General features: G+C 42.1%; 1 protein-coding gene across 1 annotated transcript; it reads left to right on the top strand.

The window, feature by feature from the left end:
- Positions 1–650: 650 nt before the first annotated feature.
- LOC127777935 (GDSL esterase/lipase At3g14820-like) lies at positions 651–5641 on the top strand. The gene is made up of 5 exons (XM_052304557.1): positions 651–942; positions 4048–4178; positions 4341–4574; positions 4924–5185; positions 5454–5641. Exons 1-5 carry the CDS (start codon positions 651–653, stop codon positions 5639–5641), a joined length of 1107 nt encoding a protein of 368 aa, XP_052160517.1.
- Positions 5642–19069: the final 13428 nt, after the last annotated feature.

Genomic DNA, 19069 nt, shown 5'->3' with positions numbered 1-19069 from the left:
GATGGGAGCCTAAGCGTGTTGGCTATACCTATACTCCTTCCGTCCCAAAATATAGGAGTCCCAAAATATAGCTATTTCTAGCACAGTGTTTTATTTCAAAACGAAGCTATTTATTCACCTACCTCCTCTCAACCAATCACAACCATTATTCTTCACCTACTTTCTCTTTTCAACCAATCACACACTTCCTCCAATTATTCTCACCTATTTTCTTAATACCCGTGCCAACCTTAAAAATGGCTTCATTTTGGGACGGAGGAAGTACTATATATACTCCCTCCATTTTAAAATATTTGACACCGTTGACTTTTTAGTACGTGTTTGACCATTCATCTTATTCAAAAAAAATTTAAGTAATTATTTATTCTTTTCATATCATTTGATTCATTGTTAAATATACTTTCATGTACACATATAGTTTTATATATTTCATAAAATTTTTTTAATAAGACGAATAATTAAATATGTGCTAAAAAAATCAACGGTGTCAAACATTTTAAAACGAAGGGGAGTACTTATATATATCTCTAGTGCGCATCGATCCCTAGTGGAGTGGTAGCACATGCCCCAGAGAGGCGCACACACCAGTGCAGCAGTGAGAGGCTAACCGATCAGATCATCAAGCTCAAGCAAGCTAAAATCAATGATCGATGACGTGCCTAAGCAACAGTCGCCATGGATGCTGCCTTTTTGTTCGACCGATGCTGGTGCTGGTGATGGTGCTGGAGCTGACGATATTGATTCCGCCGGCTAGCTGTCTTGCAAGTCCGGTTCGGAACATCTCGGCCATCTTCATCTTCGGCGACTCGACCGTCGATCCAGGCAACAACAACAACCGCCTGACGCCGTCCAAGGCCAACTTCCCGCCGTACGGCCAGGACTTCCCCGGCGGCGTGGCCACAGGCAGGTTTTCCAACGGGAAGGCCATGGGGGACATGATAGGTATGTGAAAGTACTTAATTCGGTGGCACAAACAATCTGTGAGATTAATATATACCTCTGTGCGTGTTTTTGTTGTGTTTGTTTTTTCTGTTGTAGTATTGTCACCTATATATAAATTAAGTCTTAATGAAAAAGATACGCAGCGGCTCATCGCTCGAGCGTATTAATAAATGATTAAGCATCCTAGCTGACTTTAGTTCTTCTCTAGGGCTTGTTCCCTTATTCCCTTCCGAAAGGGAATTGGAGATAATTTAGGGCGAATATTTCCCTCATGCTCATATGGTGACTCGTTGATCGATCAAATATGGAATTGTCCTATGTTAGCATAGAAAATTATGGTGAAATTAGGGCGCTTTTTTTGCATATAGGTTGTGGGTGATCAGCTGCACGCAAAACCAGAAATACGATTAACATATGATTAGTTTAATATTAATTATTAAAAATTTAGAAAATAGATTTTTTTATTTTTTTCACGATTAATAACTTATTTTTTATGAAACACACCGTTTAGAAAATAGAAAACGAGGAGTATCTAATTAAGTTCAGTTAGCTCTTAAGAACGTTACCCTAGTTGGATACGCTAGTTAATTCTCATCCAAAATCTCAAGCCCATGATATCAATATGGATTTATATAGCATTTTCTTATGGGGAAAAAAACGTGAGAGAGAATTCATTAAATCCTATTATCATTAAATGGACTCTGTAGTTTTTATTTTATTTTAATTCAAGACATCAAACCGAGTGTAACTGAACTTATAACTTCTAAATTTCACAATTATTGAATTAAGTAATTGAAATGCGCTACTATAGAAAGACACATAGAGACGACATCATAGATACCGGAACAGCTAAAACCGACACTTAAAATACTTTTCCCACCCACACAAAAGACCACAGGGGCACGCACCAGCCGCAAAAACCGGCACTTATCTTCCTTGTCAGAGAAATGTACGCTCACTTCCCGTTGTCAATAAATTCCATGAATAAACACACAAGTATGTATACACAAAAAAATTTAAGAACAACGATCAGATGCCTACTCTATTGGTGGAGAAAACACCCAGGTAGATTGAGCAGGTCGGGGGGCCACCCAGTGCTACAGAGCACTTTTTTTCAAGCAAATTTGCCACCGTTTTTTCAATTTTGTAAGGATGCCACTCGAATGACAATTCCAGTGGCATTTTTGCATTTTTTTAGTGGCAGTTTTGCAATAACGATTCAAAATAGTGGTAAATTTATAATTGACCCTTTTTTCAAACGGCCGAAGTCAGTCTGCAGCCACTAGCCAGACGACTGCTCAATCGCCTGGAGCATGGTGTATGTGGAAATCTAGATTTTGCCGGTATAACAACCCCATGTGAAGAAGTATTTTGCACGCGGGCACGTAAAGCCGCCATCCTATGAAATGTTTTTGGCGAAAAAATTAAAATTCAAAAACACAAAATTTCCAAAAACCCTAGCTCGATTTGATCCCATCACCACCGGTAGTCGGTGAATCTGCCGTCTTTGCTGCAGTTCTCCATCTTTGTAGCCACCGTCATCGGATCCTACGTTCCCATCACCGGGGCCACCAGATCCGTCCACGGGGGAGACAGAGAAGCAATGGAGGGAAGAGGGCCCCGCCACATCAGGTTAAGCCCCTCGCATCGCCGCCACCACCGGATCCGTGCAAGAGAACTAGGAGAAGTCATGTTGTGGAGAGGTTGCCACTACCTCTGGGTCCGCCCCTCCTGATGGAGACGGCGGAGAAGCGATGGACGGGAGAGGCTATCACCGGACACGCCCTGGCTAGGGCTGTAGCCGTTGGATCTGTCGTCTCTAGGCTAGCCACCGATGGATCCGCTGTGCCTCGCCCCTCATGTCATAGCCATTGGAGAGGGAGTGTCATGGCCGACCTCTGCCGTTGCCACTAACCACCACTCAAGCCACCATTGCCGCCAACCTCTGCCCCGGCCGCCATCTCCGCCACCTTCCATCGCTGACCACCGCATCGGAGAGAACGGGAGGGAGTGAGTGAGAACTAGAGGCTAAGAGGAAAGGAGCATCGCAGCAAAGCTCCGACCCAGCCGCCGTCACCTCAGAGTTATGTAGCTAACCACTACACCAGACAGAACGAGAGGGAGTGAGTGAGAACGAGAGATAAGATAAGATAGCATGAGATAGTGAGGAGAAGCTCTTAAGAAAGGCCAATATGAAGAAAGGTGGCGGAGATGGTGGCATGTCTAGAAAAATCAATTTTTATAGCTGGACTTTTATGGAACACACCGGCTAAAACTTTTTTTGTATGGGTCATATTTTACGATTTTCGCATACGGGCGTTTACCAGACACCGCTAAACTTTTTAAATATGGGTCTTATTTTAGGCTGTTTGTAAAAATAAAGGAGTGATGTATGTACAAACCATAATTATGCATACGTGCTGTGATAACTCAAACTCCTCCATCCACACAATAACATAATTTGACCCATCATGCCTTGTCCTTGCCATCTGCCACCAAGCTCTATATAAAATTACTGTACCAATTTTGTTTCTGGTATCTCCATTTACTTGGGCATAATGGTAAGGTTTACATGATGTTTTAATTTTTCTTAAAGTCAAATTTCTCTAGGTTTGACTAAGTCTATAAAAAAAATATTATCAAAATATATCCAATGTTAGATTCAATGGTATTAAATTGGTGTTATAGATATTATTGTTTTTTCTATAAACTTATTAGTCAATTTGACTTAAAAAAAATCAAAAATGACTTATAGTATGAGACAGAGGGAATAGTTGAGACCAATCTTTGTTATGTTTTTATCAAACATGTATACTGTACTTGCAAACACTAATCTAATGTAAGAAGATTTGGAACTCTCAGAGAGAGTAGTTTGCAACCCGAACAAGAATTTGTATTTGTGTATCAAGAATTCTATTAGGATTTCAAAAACAGTTCACTTTGGGATATGTAAATTTGTGTATCTTGTCCATTTTACCATGAAAAATCAAGTTTTGATGAGTTTTTTTTTATCTGAACTTATTTACTGATATTATTAATTGATTGAATAACATGGTAACTCCGTATGAATATCTGGTTTATTATAATTAAGATTATTTCGAACAGCTTCAAAATTGGGTGTTAAGGAGCTAATTCCTCCTTATCTCGGCGATGGTCTTCAACTTGATGATCTACTCAGTGGGGTAGCATTTGCTTCTGGGGGCAGTGGATATGACCCTCTCACTTCTAAAATAATGGTACAATTTTACTTCTTAGAACTTATGTCTCAATACAAACTGCTCTCTAATTATTATCCAGTTTCAATTTGCACTGTAAAGTAAGATTACAGTGTAAGACACACACACACACACACACGCATATACAGCTAATATTACTTCAGACGTATTTCTGATTTTCAGACCGCGATATCAAGTAGTCAGCAGCTTCAATTATTCGAGGAATATAAGGAGAAACTAAAATCATTGGTTGGAGAAGAGGATATGACACAAGTTGTCGCAGAAGCCGTCTACTTTACCTCAATGGGGGGAAATGACCTTGCAAACAATTACTTCTTAATTCCTTTTAAACAGCATCAGTATGACCTTGGTTCTTATGTGGACTTCCTTGTATCTTTAGCAGTCAACTTCACATTGGTAAGAAGTATGGTCCCATGAAATGCATGATTTTTTGAGACAATTTACATATATTGAATATTTGAACGTTTCCAAGATAAATCACGCTTTGTGTACATCTGATTGGAATTTCTTGGTTGTAGTTGCTGATTTAGATTTACAGTGAATACTCCATTAGTCCTAAAATTTAAGAAGTTGTGGAGTTAGGCGTAGGAAAGTAGGTGGGCAGGTCACTGTATTCCAAGACAGTGAATGCTAAAAAATGATATATTTTGGGATGGATTGAGTAGTCCTTTTCCATTCTAAATTGTTTTATGCATCTGAGTTTGAATATGTAATGTAACATTATACTTGTTTGCATATTATACAGCAACTGAATCAAATGGGTGCTAAGAGGATTGGATTTTTTGGAATTCCTCCAGTTGGTTGTAGCCCTTCACAAATAATCCTCGGAGGACATCCTTCAGAAAAATGTGATCCAGAACGAAACCAAGCGTCAGAGCTATTTAATTCTAAAATGAAAATGGAGATAGCTCGACTAAATGCAGAACTGAACATTTATGGGCTCAAATTGGCTTATATGGATTTCTACCGCTATCTGCTAGAACTTGCCCAAAAACCAGCTCTTTATGGTACGTTAAATTACATATTAAAATAAGAGAGAGATTAACTGTTTCGCACAAAAACAAATAATTACATACATAATTATTATGGAGTGTTAAAATATTACATGTTGAGCAACCGGAAAAGTATGTGGTGAATGGATATGATATAAATTTCCGAATGATAATTGATGATCTGCATGAGCGTGTCGCATTCAACTACTAATTATTAATTCTGGGAGGTGGTCTGTACGAACATTTTTATACTGACGCCGATCTGAAATTTTCCATTATACAGGTTTCAAGGTTGCAGCTGAGGGATGCTGTGGTAGTACCTTGCTCGATGCTAGCATATTTATTGCATATCACACTGCATGCCCAAATGTCCTTGATTATATTTACTGGGATGGCTTCCATCCCACTGAAAAGGCCTATAGCATTGTGGTTGATAATATGATGAGGGTAATTGAAGAGCATTTGATGTGAAGGGGATAATACTATCATATATTATTAGTGATATGCCCTAGAGGCAATCATAGAGATGATTGTATCACATACTATGTTTTCATATTTATCCGACATTCACTGGTGGAGAAACCATCTTTCGTCGGTCGGTCGAATTCCACAATAGTCCCGGATGCAATAAAAACCGGGGCTAAAGATGATCTTTAGTCCCGGTTAAAAAGGGTTACGGGCATATTTGATCTTTAGTCCCGGTTGGTGATCTTTAGTCCCGGTTCAAATGTTGTCAGGGCCTGTCAGGCCCCCCGGGGATCTTTAGTCCTGGCTGGTAACACCAACCGGGACTAAAGATCGTAACTTTAGTCCCGGTTGGTGTTACTAACCGAGACTAAAAATCTCGGGGATCTTTAGCCCCGGTTAGTAACACCAATCGGGACTAAAGTCCCACCCCTATATATATGTCTTCTTCATCCTCCAGCTGCCCGAGCAAGCTTCAAAATTTCTTCAAAAAAGAGGGGAGGTCATGCCAAAATTTCTAGTGAATTTATTTTGGTGATTACATCTAAATCGGAGGCGCCTAAAAGGTTTGCAACTTCATCCTCCAATGTTTTTTTTGTCATATTACATTTGGAGCTATGTTTTGCACACTTTTTTGTCTCCAAAATTTAGTTGTAAGTTGATGAGAGAGAAAATTTGTGTGGGGAAGAAAGAATATATAGAAATTTAGTTTATTTGCTAAAGAAGGTTTTATAAAATAGTTGAGAAGGAAAATATAGTGAAAGTTAATCTTAAATAATAGAAAACAAACTAAAATGAAAATTAAAAGAAGTAAAACACATTAAAATTAGTTTAAAACTTTAGAAATAGTAAATAAGAATTATTTGGTGTAATATTTTATGATTTTTGTATGAATAAAGATATGTCATTATTGTATGACTGTTGAAAGAGTTTGTAATTATCTTATAATTATTGTATGACTGTCATTATTGTAAGAATAATTATTTGTGTACGATTTTTTTTCGACTCATGTAGATGGATCGGTAATGGATGTACGCTGACCGGCGGTCCAAAGAGTTTATTGACGGCGTGTATTATTTTTTGAGAGTGGCCGAAGCTAACAGGCAAAGGGGTTTTATTTGTTGTCCATGCAATAAGTGTAAGAATCAGAAGGAGTATTCCGCATCCAGGACTATTCATTTCCACTTGTTTGAGTCGGGGTTCATGCCAAGCTATAATTATTGGACATCCCACGGAGAGCAAGGTGTTAAAATGGAAGAAGATGAAGTGGAAGACGACAATATTCCGGACTTTGCTCAGTACGTTGGATTTGAAGGAAATCAAACGGGCGAGGAGGTAAGGGATGCTGATGGTAACGACGTTGCGGATGATCTTGGTCAGATGTTGCAGGACGCCAAGGAGGACTAAGAAAGTGAAAAGGGGCCCCATAAATTGAACAAGATGTTAGAGGACCACAGAACATCGTTGTACCCAAGTTGCGAGCAGGGTCACAAAAAGTTGGATACCACTCTGGAGTTCTTGCAATGGAAGACAAAAAATAGGGTTAGTGACAAGGCATTTGATGATTTATTGAAACTCGTTAAGAACATTCTTCCGGAGGGAAACAAATTGCCCGAGACAACGTACGAGGCTAAGAAGATAGTTTGCCCTCTAGGACTAGAAGTTCAGAAGATTCACGCATGTCCGAATGATTGTATCCTATATCGCGGTGAGGAGTACGAGAACCTAGAAGCATGCCCTGTTTGCAAAGCACTACGATATAAGATTAGACGAGACGATCCAGGAGAAGTTGACGGGCAGCTAACAAGCAAGAGAATTCCTGCTAAGGTGATGTGGTATTTCCCTATAATACCACGGCTAAGGCGTTTGTTCAGTAACAAGGGGAATGCTAGAATGATGCGATGGCACGCTGAAGAGCGTCAACAGGACGGGATGCCGAGACACCCCGCCGATGGTTCGCAGTGGCGAAACATCGACAGAAAATTTAAAGACTTTGGAAAGGACGCACGAAACATACGGTTTGGTTTGAGTATGGATGGCATGAATCCTTTTGGAGAGATGAGCTGCGGCCATAGCACTTGGCCCGTTACGATGTGTATCTTCAACCTCCCCCCTGGCTATGCATGAAGAGGAAGTACATAATGATGCCGATTATTATTCAAGGCCCCAAGCAACCTGGTAATGACATCGATGTGTACCTAAAACCACTGGTCGAAGATCTTAAACTGTTGTAGAAGAAGGAAGGTGTCCCCGTGTGGGACGAGGACAAACAGGAGGAGTTTAACCTACGAGCGTTGCTGTTCGTAACCATCAACGATTGGCCTGCATTTAGCAACCTATCCGGACAGTCCAACAAGGGGTAGAAGGCTTGCACTCACTGTATGGATGAAAGAGAAAGTACGTATCTTAAGCACTATAGGAAGGTTGTATACATGGGTCATCGTCAATTCCTTGCAGCAAACCACCCGGTACGGAAGAAAGGCAAGCACTTCGAACATAAGGCTGACAACCGTACGAAGCCTAAACATCGCAGCGGGAAAACAGTGTTTGCTATGGTTAAAGATCTTAAAGTAGTGTTCGGAAAGGGGCCTGGAAGCCAGCCTATAGAGAGCGAAGATGGTCACGCGGCGATGTGGAAAAAGAACTCTATATTTTGGGAGTTACCCTATTGGGAATTCTTGGACGTCCGCCACGCAATCGGCGTGATGCACCTCACTAAGAACCTTTGTGTAAACCTCCTTGGCTTCCTAGGTGTATACGGAAAGTCGAAAGATACATTGGAAGCACGTAATGATCTAAAGCATATGGAACAACGCGGCGACCTTCACCCAGAACCAAAGGAGAAATGAAGCCATTACTTGAGTCCAGCCAGCTACACTCTTAGCAAGGCAGAGAAGGAAAGTATATTTGAATGCTTGGAGAGCATAAAGGTACCATCTGGATACTCCACGAATATCAAGCGAATAATAAGCACGAAGGAGAAGAAGTTCACAAACCTAAAGTCTCATGACTGTCACGTGTTGATGACACAACTGCTACCAGTTGTAATAAGGGGTATCCTTCCAGACAATGTCCGGGCAACAATAACAAAGCTATGTGCATTCATGAACGCAGTTTCGCAGAAGGTCATCGATCCGGATAGATTAGAAGCCCTTTAGAATGATGTACTTCAATGTCTCGTCAGTTTTGAGTTGATATTTCCACCTTCATTTTTCAATATAATGACGCATCTGCTTTGTCACCTTGTCAAAGAGATCAGTATTCTCGGGCCTGTGTACCTACACAACATGTTTCCTTTCGAGAGGTACATGGGCGTTCTGAAGAAGTATGTTCGTAACCGTGCTCGTCCAGAGGCAAGCATCGCCAAGGGTTATGGAATAGAGGAGGTCATCGAATTTTGCATAGAATTTATTGAAGACCTTCGCCCAATCGGGATACCTGAATCATGCCATGAAGGGAGACTACGGGGAAAGGGAACTCTCGGAAGGAAAGCAATAATGATGGTAGACAACAATTTATTCCGTAAAGCTTATTTCACGGTTCTGCAACAATCTTCATTGGTAGCTCCTTACATCAAGGAGCACTTGGCTCTAGTTCGCGCCAGGAACATCGGTAAGTCTGATGCATGGATTACACAGCATCACATTGATATTTTCCCCGTGTGGCTACGACAACATCTCATGGGTAACGAGTCGATCAACCAACAACTTGCCTTCCTGGCGAGGGGACCGTCTAGGTCGATCGCGACATTCCAGGGATATGAGATCAATGGGTACACATTCTACACGAGAGCCCAAGACATGAAAAGCATGAACCAAAACAGCTCTGTTCGTGTCGATGCCATGGGACACGATGGAACAACTGGCACGTATTACAGTGCCATCGAGGACATATGGGAACTTGACTATGGTCCTCTCAAGGTTCCTCTGTTCCGGTGCCAATGGGTTAGGTTGACTGGTGGAGGCGTAATGATTGATGACAGTGGGATGACAATGGTTGACCTTAACAAGGTTGGATACTCGGACAAACCTTTTGTCCTTGCCAATAATGTAACGCAAGTCTTTTACGTGAAGGACATGTCTAGCAAAGGAAAGAAGGGCAGAGGGCCTGACGAGCCTAAGCGTCACGTGGTTCTCCCAGGCAAAAGAAAAATTGTCGGAGTTGAGGACAAGACTGACGAGGATTACGATCAGTTGGATGGGCAACCCCCTTTCATGGTGACGATTGACCCTAGCATCCTCCTATCAAATGAAGACACCCCTTACTCATGTTGCGATCACAAGGAGGGAACAACAGTGAGGAGAAAGTACGTGCGGTCAACCGTTACCGCCGATGTATTGCCGTAATTATTGTGTACATGATGTAAACTATTTTGCATGTATTGATTATCCATATAAATCAATTGTTGTATGGCATATGTTAATTACGCACCACTATTAGAGGTTTTAACAAGTTTAAATCATGTATATGCTAGTTATATGCGATAATTACAATTTTTTAAAAGTTTTAAATCACGCAGGTGGCATTTTCATATGTTAATTAGAGTTTTTAACAATTAATTTAATATCATTCATATGCTAATTATATATGACTATTCGAATTTTTAAAAGGTTTAAATCATGCATGTGGCATTTACATATGTTAATTAGAGTTTTTAACAATTAATTTACTATCATTCATATTCTAATTATATATGACTATTTGAATTTTTAAAAGTTTTAAATCATGCATGTGGCATTTACATATGTTGATTAGAGTTTTTAACAATTAATTTAATATCATTCATATGCTAATTATATATGACTATTCGAATTTTTAAAATTTATAAATCATGCATGTGGCATTTACATATGTTAATTAGAGTTTTTAACAATTAATTTAATATTATTCATATGCTAATTCTATATGATTATCCAAATTTTTATTAATTTTAAATAATGCCGTATGTATATACATATGTTAATTAGAGTTTTTAATAATTTAATATCATTCATATGCTAAGTATATATGATTATTAGAATTTTTATTAATTTTAAATCATATATTTGCTTATTACGTTTTATCAACTTAATTTATTACAGACAACAATAATTTTTCGAAGTAATTGTCATTAATTTTTGTATTTTAAATAATTTTAATGTATTATTTTCTATTTTAGAAACACATATGTAATGGAAGTTTATATTCAGTGCGCTTATCAGTAGTCCCGGTTCTTAACCCTAACCGGGTTTAAAAAGAATTTGGAAATAGCGGGAAAATATCTTTAGTCCCGGTTGATGAGAACATCTTTACTCCCGATTGTTCTCATCAACCGGGAATAAAGATCTAGGGGTATATATATTCCCGATGCGCGTCCTCGTCTTCTCCACCAACACTTAGAAGTTTTTGCCCGATCGATCTCTCTCGGCTTCTCCTTCGCCGCCACTGCCTAGGGCATCCCTGCGCCGACGCCGCCGTCGTTTCTCGCCGTCGTCTCGCGCTCGTTGTCGTCGCCGCCTCCGCCTCCTCCGCCGCCGCCGCCTCCCTCTCAGCTCTCTCTCTCCGATCTCGATCTCTCTCTCTCCCTCTCGGTTGCCGCCGGCCGCCTCGTTGCCGACACCGACACCGACGTCGTCACGACACGATGCCGCGCCACGACACCGCGGCGGCACAAAACGCCGAGACGCCACGACGCCTTCGCGGCACAGCACTGGCGCCGCGCCGCCACGCCTCCACCGCGCAACGCCGCCGCCGTGCCGCGCGCTTCGCCGCCACCGCGAAACGCCGCCGCCGTGCCGCGCGCGTCGCCACCGCCGTGCAATGCCGCCACCGGGCCGCGCACCACGCCGCCACCGCGCCGCGCGCCACACGCCGCCGCCGCGCCACGCCGATGCCACGCGCGCCGCCGTGCCACCGCCACGCCGCCGCCGTGCCACCCCGCCCCCGATCCGCTGCCGCCACACCGCCGCTTCGCTGCCGCCACGGCATCGAACGAATTAACGTGAACGTGAACGAACGTGAACGAGCGAACGAACATGAACGAGAATGTGAACAAGCGAACGAACGTGAACGAGAACGAGCGAACGAACGTGAACGTGAACGAACGTGAACGTGAACGTCAACGAACGTGAACTAACGAACGTGAACGAACGTGAACGTGAATGAACGTGAACGTGAAATGCAATATATGCAGGTGAATGAACGTGAACGAACGAATGTAGGTGAATGAAACGTGACCTTAACGAGAACGCGAACGTGAACGATCGTGAACGAAACGTGAACGTCAAATGCAATATATGTTACTTCGCGTTTATCCTAATACATCTATTTGTATGTTGCGGAAAAGATGTTGTCGGAGTCGTCCCTCAAGCCGGAGTGGTAGCTAGCCCTCGAAGAAATTCGCGCAGGCAAGTGACGATATTATATCGCAGAAGGTTATATTTGTAATGCAATTAAGACTATTAGATTTAATATACGACACTTAGACTTAGTTTTAATATAAGATTATTATAGTTTTAATACAAAATTATTAGATTTGTAACTAGACTTAGCATATAAGATTGTGTAGGGTTCTAATATACGACAGTTAGACTACGCATATATCACTATTTGAGTTTTAGTATAAGATTATTAGATTTGTAATTGGACTTAGCATATAAGATTGTGTAGGGTTCTAATTTACGACATTTACACTTAGCATATATGACTATTTGAGTTTTAGTATAAGATTATTTGAGTTTTAATATAAGATTATTAGATTTGTAATTAGACTTAGTATATAATTTATTGACTAGCTAGGGTCCTATAATATACGTCACCTAGTCTTAGCATTTATCACTATTTGAGTTTTAGTATAAGATTATTAGATTTGTAATTAGACTTAGCATATAAGATTGTGTAGGGTTCTAATATACGACATTTACACTTAGCATACATGACTATTTGAGTTTTAGTATAAGATTATTTGAGTTTTAATATAAGATTATTATATTTGTAATTAGACTTAGTATATAATTATTGACTAGCTAGGGTCCTATAATATACGTCACCTAGACTTAGCATATATCACTATTTGAGTTTTAGTATAAGATTATCACTTAGCATATACGTCACCTAGACTTAGCATATGATTGTTAGCATATAAGATTATTAAAACATAAATGTCTCATGACTTAGCAGCTGTTTCCTGTATGAACAGATGGCTGATCGCGATGAGGAACAGATATTGTACGATACAATCGCGGAGGGAAGCAGCCAGTACTGGAACGAAGAAAAGGGGAACAAGGATCCAAACCAGTATTTGAACGAGGAAGGGAACGTGGAGAGGGATGCGGAGGGGAACCAGGAGGGGCACGTGGAAAGGGATGTGGAGGGGAACCAGGAGGAGGAGGCTAGTGGAAGTCAACCCTCCGCTGGACAGAAGAGGGCACGCGGGCAACGAGGTGCCGCGAAGAAGCTTGAGGGTCGGCACATCATAACGGAAGTGGACGAAGACGGCCGACCTAGTGCCCCGGCAGAAGCCACCAAGAACTATGTACGTCACAGCGGTTGGGTTGTGCGGGATAACGTGCCTGTCAGTACGGTGTACTGGCGTAGAACAAGGGCACGCGGAGATCATGAGAGCTTTGTCCCAGATTCGGAGAAAGAGATGCTGTGGACCACAATGCTCGAGACATTCACCCTTCCCGCGGGTACAGAGGACAAAGTGAAAAGGTGGACTCTAAGAAAATGGCAGAACAGTTTCAGAGCTTCAAGGGAGATCTGTACCAGAAATATATCCTGAAGGGGAAGACACCGAACTTCGACACATTCCCAAAGCTAAGGGATCACTGGGACGAGTTCGTTGCATATAAGACAGGTGAACAAGGGCAGGCGATGATGGAAAGAAACAAAGAAAATGCCGCCAAGAAGAAGTACCATCACCACTTGGGGTCAGGCGGCTATAGCGTCGCGATGCCGAAGTGGGAGGAGATGGAGGCTAGCTTGCTTGAGAGGGGTATCGAACCGGCCACCGCTAATTGGCCGGAACGATCAAAGTTCTGGTACTATGCTCACGGTGGAACGCTCAACCCAGCTGATGGCTCCCTGGTCTTCGGCGATCAGATACGCGAGGCTGCGCGTCGACTGACAGACGCAGTGGAAGCCTCTTCTCAGGGCACGTTCCGACCGGACAGAGAGAAGGACGAGCTGTCACTCGCCCTGCAGACTCCAGAGCATCCAAGACGAACACGAGGGAAAGGGGTGATTCCTTGGAATATTGGGTTCAAGGAGGACATCCACACGTACAGGAGTCGGATGAGCAGCAAGAGAGATACCGAGGCGAAGATTGCAGATCTTGAGTTCAGGGTATCGAGCTACGAGCTCAGCATGCAAGAGGAGGTGGCAAGGAAGGTTGATGAACGCATGGCCGCACATCGGTCCAATGATCCCCAGCCGACCATTCCTCCTGCAATGGTGAGCCCGTCAGGAAATCGTAGCAGTTGCGCCTCAACGGGGCAGGTAGGATCACAGAGCATGGACGCCATGCAAACCCAGGACGAAACCACCTGCCCCGTTGATGACATCACTCAGCGGACACCATGTGAGCTGCATATCCCTTCAAGAACTTATCAATAAAGGTAAGCTCGTAGTTTATAGATTTTAGATTTGGCCATTCCGCTTGTTGCTGCTCATATATGTTGATTACTAATAAATAACCTCTCACCACATGAAGGTGGCGTCGGGCATGGCCATCCCAACGGACCCTTCAGGTACTTCCACTGCAGGCCGATTCCAGCAGGATACTCCAAGGTCGAAGTTGAGTTGGTCGAAGGCGTGTACGAGGACCTCGAGCTAGATTACCCTGGAGGAGACGGTGAGACGCATCTACGAGACACAAGCCACGCCATTATTCTATGGCGCAAGCGGTACATCATCCTCCCTGGGCGACAAGCGGCGTCTCGTGCACCATCTCCTCCTCAGGCTCCTGCACCGTCTCCTCCTCATGCTCCAGCACCGTCTCCACCTCAGGCTCCTGCACCGACTCCTCCTCAGGCTCCTACACCGACTCCTCCGCAAGCTCCTCTTCCAGCACCTTCCAAGTCAAGGGCCCCCCAAGCTCCACCGCATGCCCTCACAAGGGCAACGAAGAAGGCGAAAGTTGACGCCACCAAGAACAAGGACCCGGGGTACGATTGCACGCAAGAGGAGCTTGACGCTTACGTGGCATCAGAAGTCAGGAGACAATTCAAGCCTCGAAGTCCAGAAAAGAAGATTCCTATAGACCCGAGTGTCAGGAACTTCTTCAGGGGTATGTCTGCACCTGCCATGGAGGCCATAAAGCTATCGGACTATGAGTGAACACTCAAGAAAGCATGTTCTGGAAAGTCCAAACCAGTCCCTCGGCTTGGAGAGCAACCAAACCAGGAGATCGAGCCGTTGGTGTCCGGTGAAGATTTTGGAATACAAGACTTTATTAATGACACCAGGCTAACTACGGATCAATTGCTAGGAGACGCACCAATCGAAAAGGCGGAAGTGAAATACATGTACGAACTTGGTAAACCGCTTGTCAAGCCTGAGCTGCTGTAGTCCCTACCCACACAAATGTACAAGTTCCATCAGCTGTACATGGAGATGAGCGCCACCAGTAGAGAGATGATCGGAGCGAGGATCAGGGACACGGACTTCTTGCAAGGAGATGACATTCCCTAGATCAATTTCAAGGGAATCTACGAACTATACCAGCTGGACGCCCTCGACGTCTCTACTATGAGTTGCTGGATTTTGTAAGTATATCGTTCAGTTAGATTTCTTACTACGTCTCCTTTAATTAATTAGGTCCTTGTATATAAGTAGACTATATATAATATATACTCCCTTTTATCGTTGAAGAATGGAGATTCAAAGGGACCGACGGCGGGGGGTTTTCGATACTGGATTCATCGACCCTCGGAAAGTAAACGTCGTAATGCTCGACCAATATCCGCAAGCCACAGAGGACAATCTCGTCCATCTCCTGAAGGCGCAGCATTACAAGACGTTCATACTGTTGCCGTACAACACAGAGTTAGTTTAATTTTACTGTCTTCCTATACCAAATTTCATTCCCGTACGAACATGCTAAGTGTTTCATATGTAATGCATCCCACGCACATTGCAGATTCCACTGGGTGCTTTTACTCTTCGACCTGGAGGCCTGCACCGTCAACGTATATGACTCAATGGATAAAAAAGAGTCTACGTTTGACAAGGTTTTCGAACTTATAGACAGGTACTGTCATAAGTTCCTATGTTAATTAAGAATCTTGTTATAGTTTATTGCTACTGCGAATCATAGCTTTAAACTCCATGTAGGGATTGGTATCGGTTCCGTCATTTGGTCCGCGGCAAATGGAGAGAAAGACTTAGGCGGAAGTTCAAATTTCCTGTGAGTACACATGCTCTACATTTATATTTCTCCGATTCAAATACATACAAGTGTTATATTAATTAGATCTCTCGTCGTTCGTCATTTATTTATAGTGCGCAAAGCAAAAGCAAGGAACTAACTTGTGCGGCTAATACGTGTGCGAGTATTGCCACTGCCTTGTAGACCAAATCATCACCACAAGAGAGCTCGATGTACGTACAAATAAATTCAAAATTTCATTACGTATCGATTTGTTGTTTAATTACTAATCAATTTCATACATTCATATAGTTTATTCGCATGAGGGATAACCTGATCACACACAAGGAATTTATCGCGGCGGTTCAAGAACAACTCATGGGATTCATCAATGTACAAATCCTTGATCCCAAGGGTGAATTCTACTACGACGGAAAAACAATTCATAGGTCCTTAGCTTCTGAGATAGCGACTACTACTACGTCGAAATCGTAGCTAGCTAGGACATATAATGGATTGTAATTAATACATGACTATGTTTCTATATGCATGTGTACACATTTTCTATAATGTAAATATATATTTTGGTCATATATATATATATATATAATCATATGCATTTGCATAACATATATATGTATAAATACATATATATTATGCATGTACATATGTATTGAAACATATATAAATATAATATAATATATATATGCATATATATGTATTGAAACATATATATGCATAGTTTATATATATATATATATATATATATATATATATATATATATATATATATATATATATATATATATATATATAAACCATGCAGCAAAAGGGCCATGCAAAAAAAACAAGGTCAGCTCGATCTTTAGTCCCGGTTATTTCACCCGGGACTAAAGATAGCGATCATTAGTCCCATATTGGTAGTCCCGGTTTCCAAACCGGGACTAAAGGGGGGTTACGAACCGGGACTACAAACGCTTTCTCCACCAGCGATTGTTCCTTGAAATAGATAACTCCTTATTGGTTAATGAATATGTGATTCTTTCATGAGACTCTTTATGTTGTTTGTTACTATTTCTAAAGGATCCCTGATCAAATATCATATGTGGAACAAATATGTTTATATGATCAGCACATGTATCAATTGATGATCATGTCTCATGGATCATGGTATAGAGATACCAAATTAATAATGTGGACACATGTTGGTGAACATGTCGTTGGATAGACCCAACATGAGACACTGCAAGAGCCATATGTGTTGTGTCATCAGTTATCTCATTTAGTGTTGGTGTTGAATCCTTAGACCTGAGATTATCATGGTTCTCAACATATGTAGTAGCTTACTTAGGGACTGCTAAACGCTACTCCATAAATGGGTAGCTATAAAAATAGTTTTCGGGTATGCTATGAAACATGTAGTGTGATATGAATAATCAAGATGGGATTTGCCCCTCCTATGGAGAGATATCTCTGGGCCTCTCGATGTTGTAGATTATAGAAGTGCATAGCCATGTCAAAGGTGATTGAGGAGTCAATCACAAGTTATATAATCTATCAACAGGTTCGAGTGAATGATTGACCTATTAGAGGATGGCACATATCTAGCCTTGAGCTTAATCATTATCGTGAGGCAAAGGGGTTCATACAAGTATACACTAGAGGTTCAGCTGATATGATCTTTATGTATGCCCAGTGGGTCAATACGTTCTGCTAGGGGCCGCTGTTGACGCGTGGACCGAAAAGGAGTTTTCGGGTTACAGCCGAGTATATATGAACCTACAGGGTCGCACGCTTAATGGGCTGAAATAAGGGGATTGGATGGAGATCCAATATGAGCTTACTTCGGATAAGGGATCCGAATAGGAGTACTACAGGCCTTGGAGGCCCGAGTGATGGATCCTATATATTCGTGAGGGGTGTGACCGGCGGAGGCATTGCATCATGTGAGAAACCCTAGCCGTCACTTCCCTCCCCGAGCAAAACCCTAGCCGCGCGCGGGTGCTAGCACATCTGCGTGTGGCGTTTCATCCCTGTACGTGTTGATACTGGTAGAGGCGCCGCTGGTTTGCGGTGCTGATCGGCGTGGGAGTACGGCGAGGAGAACGCACGAGGAGGAGAAGGTCGAGCCGGTGCGATCGACTACTTCCTCTACATCGACGCGCGCTACTTCGCGAGAGTTCCTTCGACTTCTCAGCGTCTTCTTCCGCTGCACAGCGCATCAAGTGGTAACGATCTATGATCTAATACTTGCATGGTTCCTGGTTTACGCGATAGAAAATTTTGATTTATGCTATCGTAGCCTACGCGTATCCCAACATATATATATCCCCTTATTCATGAATTTCCCTTCCACTATGAAGTATTTTGTGTAGCGTAGTATATGCTTTAGAATGTTAGTTGGACTGCTCTCATCTATATTTATCTCTGTGTTAGAATGATGGGCCGGTCTCAGTTATCTTAATATTTATCAATAAATTGGATAGGCCAAAGAGCTTGTTGTAAAATTGATCTCTAAAATTTAAAACCTTGTAAACGATACACATGGTTGAATGTACTATTTGGCACTTTGGAATTTAAATTTCTACTCTTGCATTCAAAACAATATCCTTATCAGAATTTTCATGGAAATCCTAGAGCTGATAAATTCTTAGATATATGGTAAATTTTCAAGCAAACCATAGTACTCCACACATTGATAATATCAACGTAGGCAAATTTTACTACAGTAGACCATCATTTCATGGTTTTAGCTCCTGGATATGGTAGAAGTCAATCTTTAAGAGAAAAAAAACTTTTGAAATATGGTTATTTGCTGCTGGACAACATGCTCATTACAATATTTATTTTCAGTTTAATAGAAAAGAGAAACAGTATGCAAACACAACATTCCCTTGGCCCCAATTGTCATATTCTCCGATTGGTATCGACGGAAGCAAATCTGCGCGTGGATACATCGGAGTTGGCGATGGAGTCGGTGACCAGCTAGACAGACAGGAACAACTTCAATCGGTGTAGCGCCTTCCACCATGTGCTCGCTAACCATCTTCTCCCTCTCGATCACCATAATGGCTTTGGCCTCACCC

Source organism: Oryza glaberrima, chromosome 6 (assembly GCF_000147395.1).
Source record: "Oryza glaberrima chromosome 6, OglaRS2, whole genome shotgun sequence".
NCBI lineage: Eukaryota > Viridiplantae > Streptophyta > Magnoliopsida > Poales > Poaceae > Oryza > Oryza glaberrima.
Note: the sequence above shows the minus strand (reverse complement) of the source record. Positions and strands in the feature narration are given on the sequence as shown.

Excerpts from the sequence above, each read along its gene's own strand:
- LOC127777935 (XM_052304557.1), top strand. The coding sequence starts at position 651 with ATGACGTGCCTAAGCAACAGTCGCCATGGATGCTGCCTTTTTGTTCGA. Across the intron at positions 4,575-4,923 it reads TAGCAGTCAACTTCACATTG|CAACTGAATCAAATGGGTGC; the intron begins GTAAGAAGTATG and ends CATATTATACAG. Across the intron at positions 5,186-5,453 it reads CCAAAAACCAGCTCTTTATG|GTTTCAAGGTTGCAGCTGAG; the intron begins GTACGTTAAATT and ends TCCATTATACAG.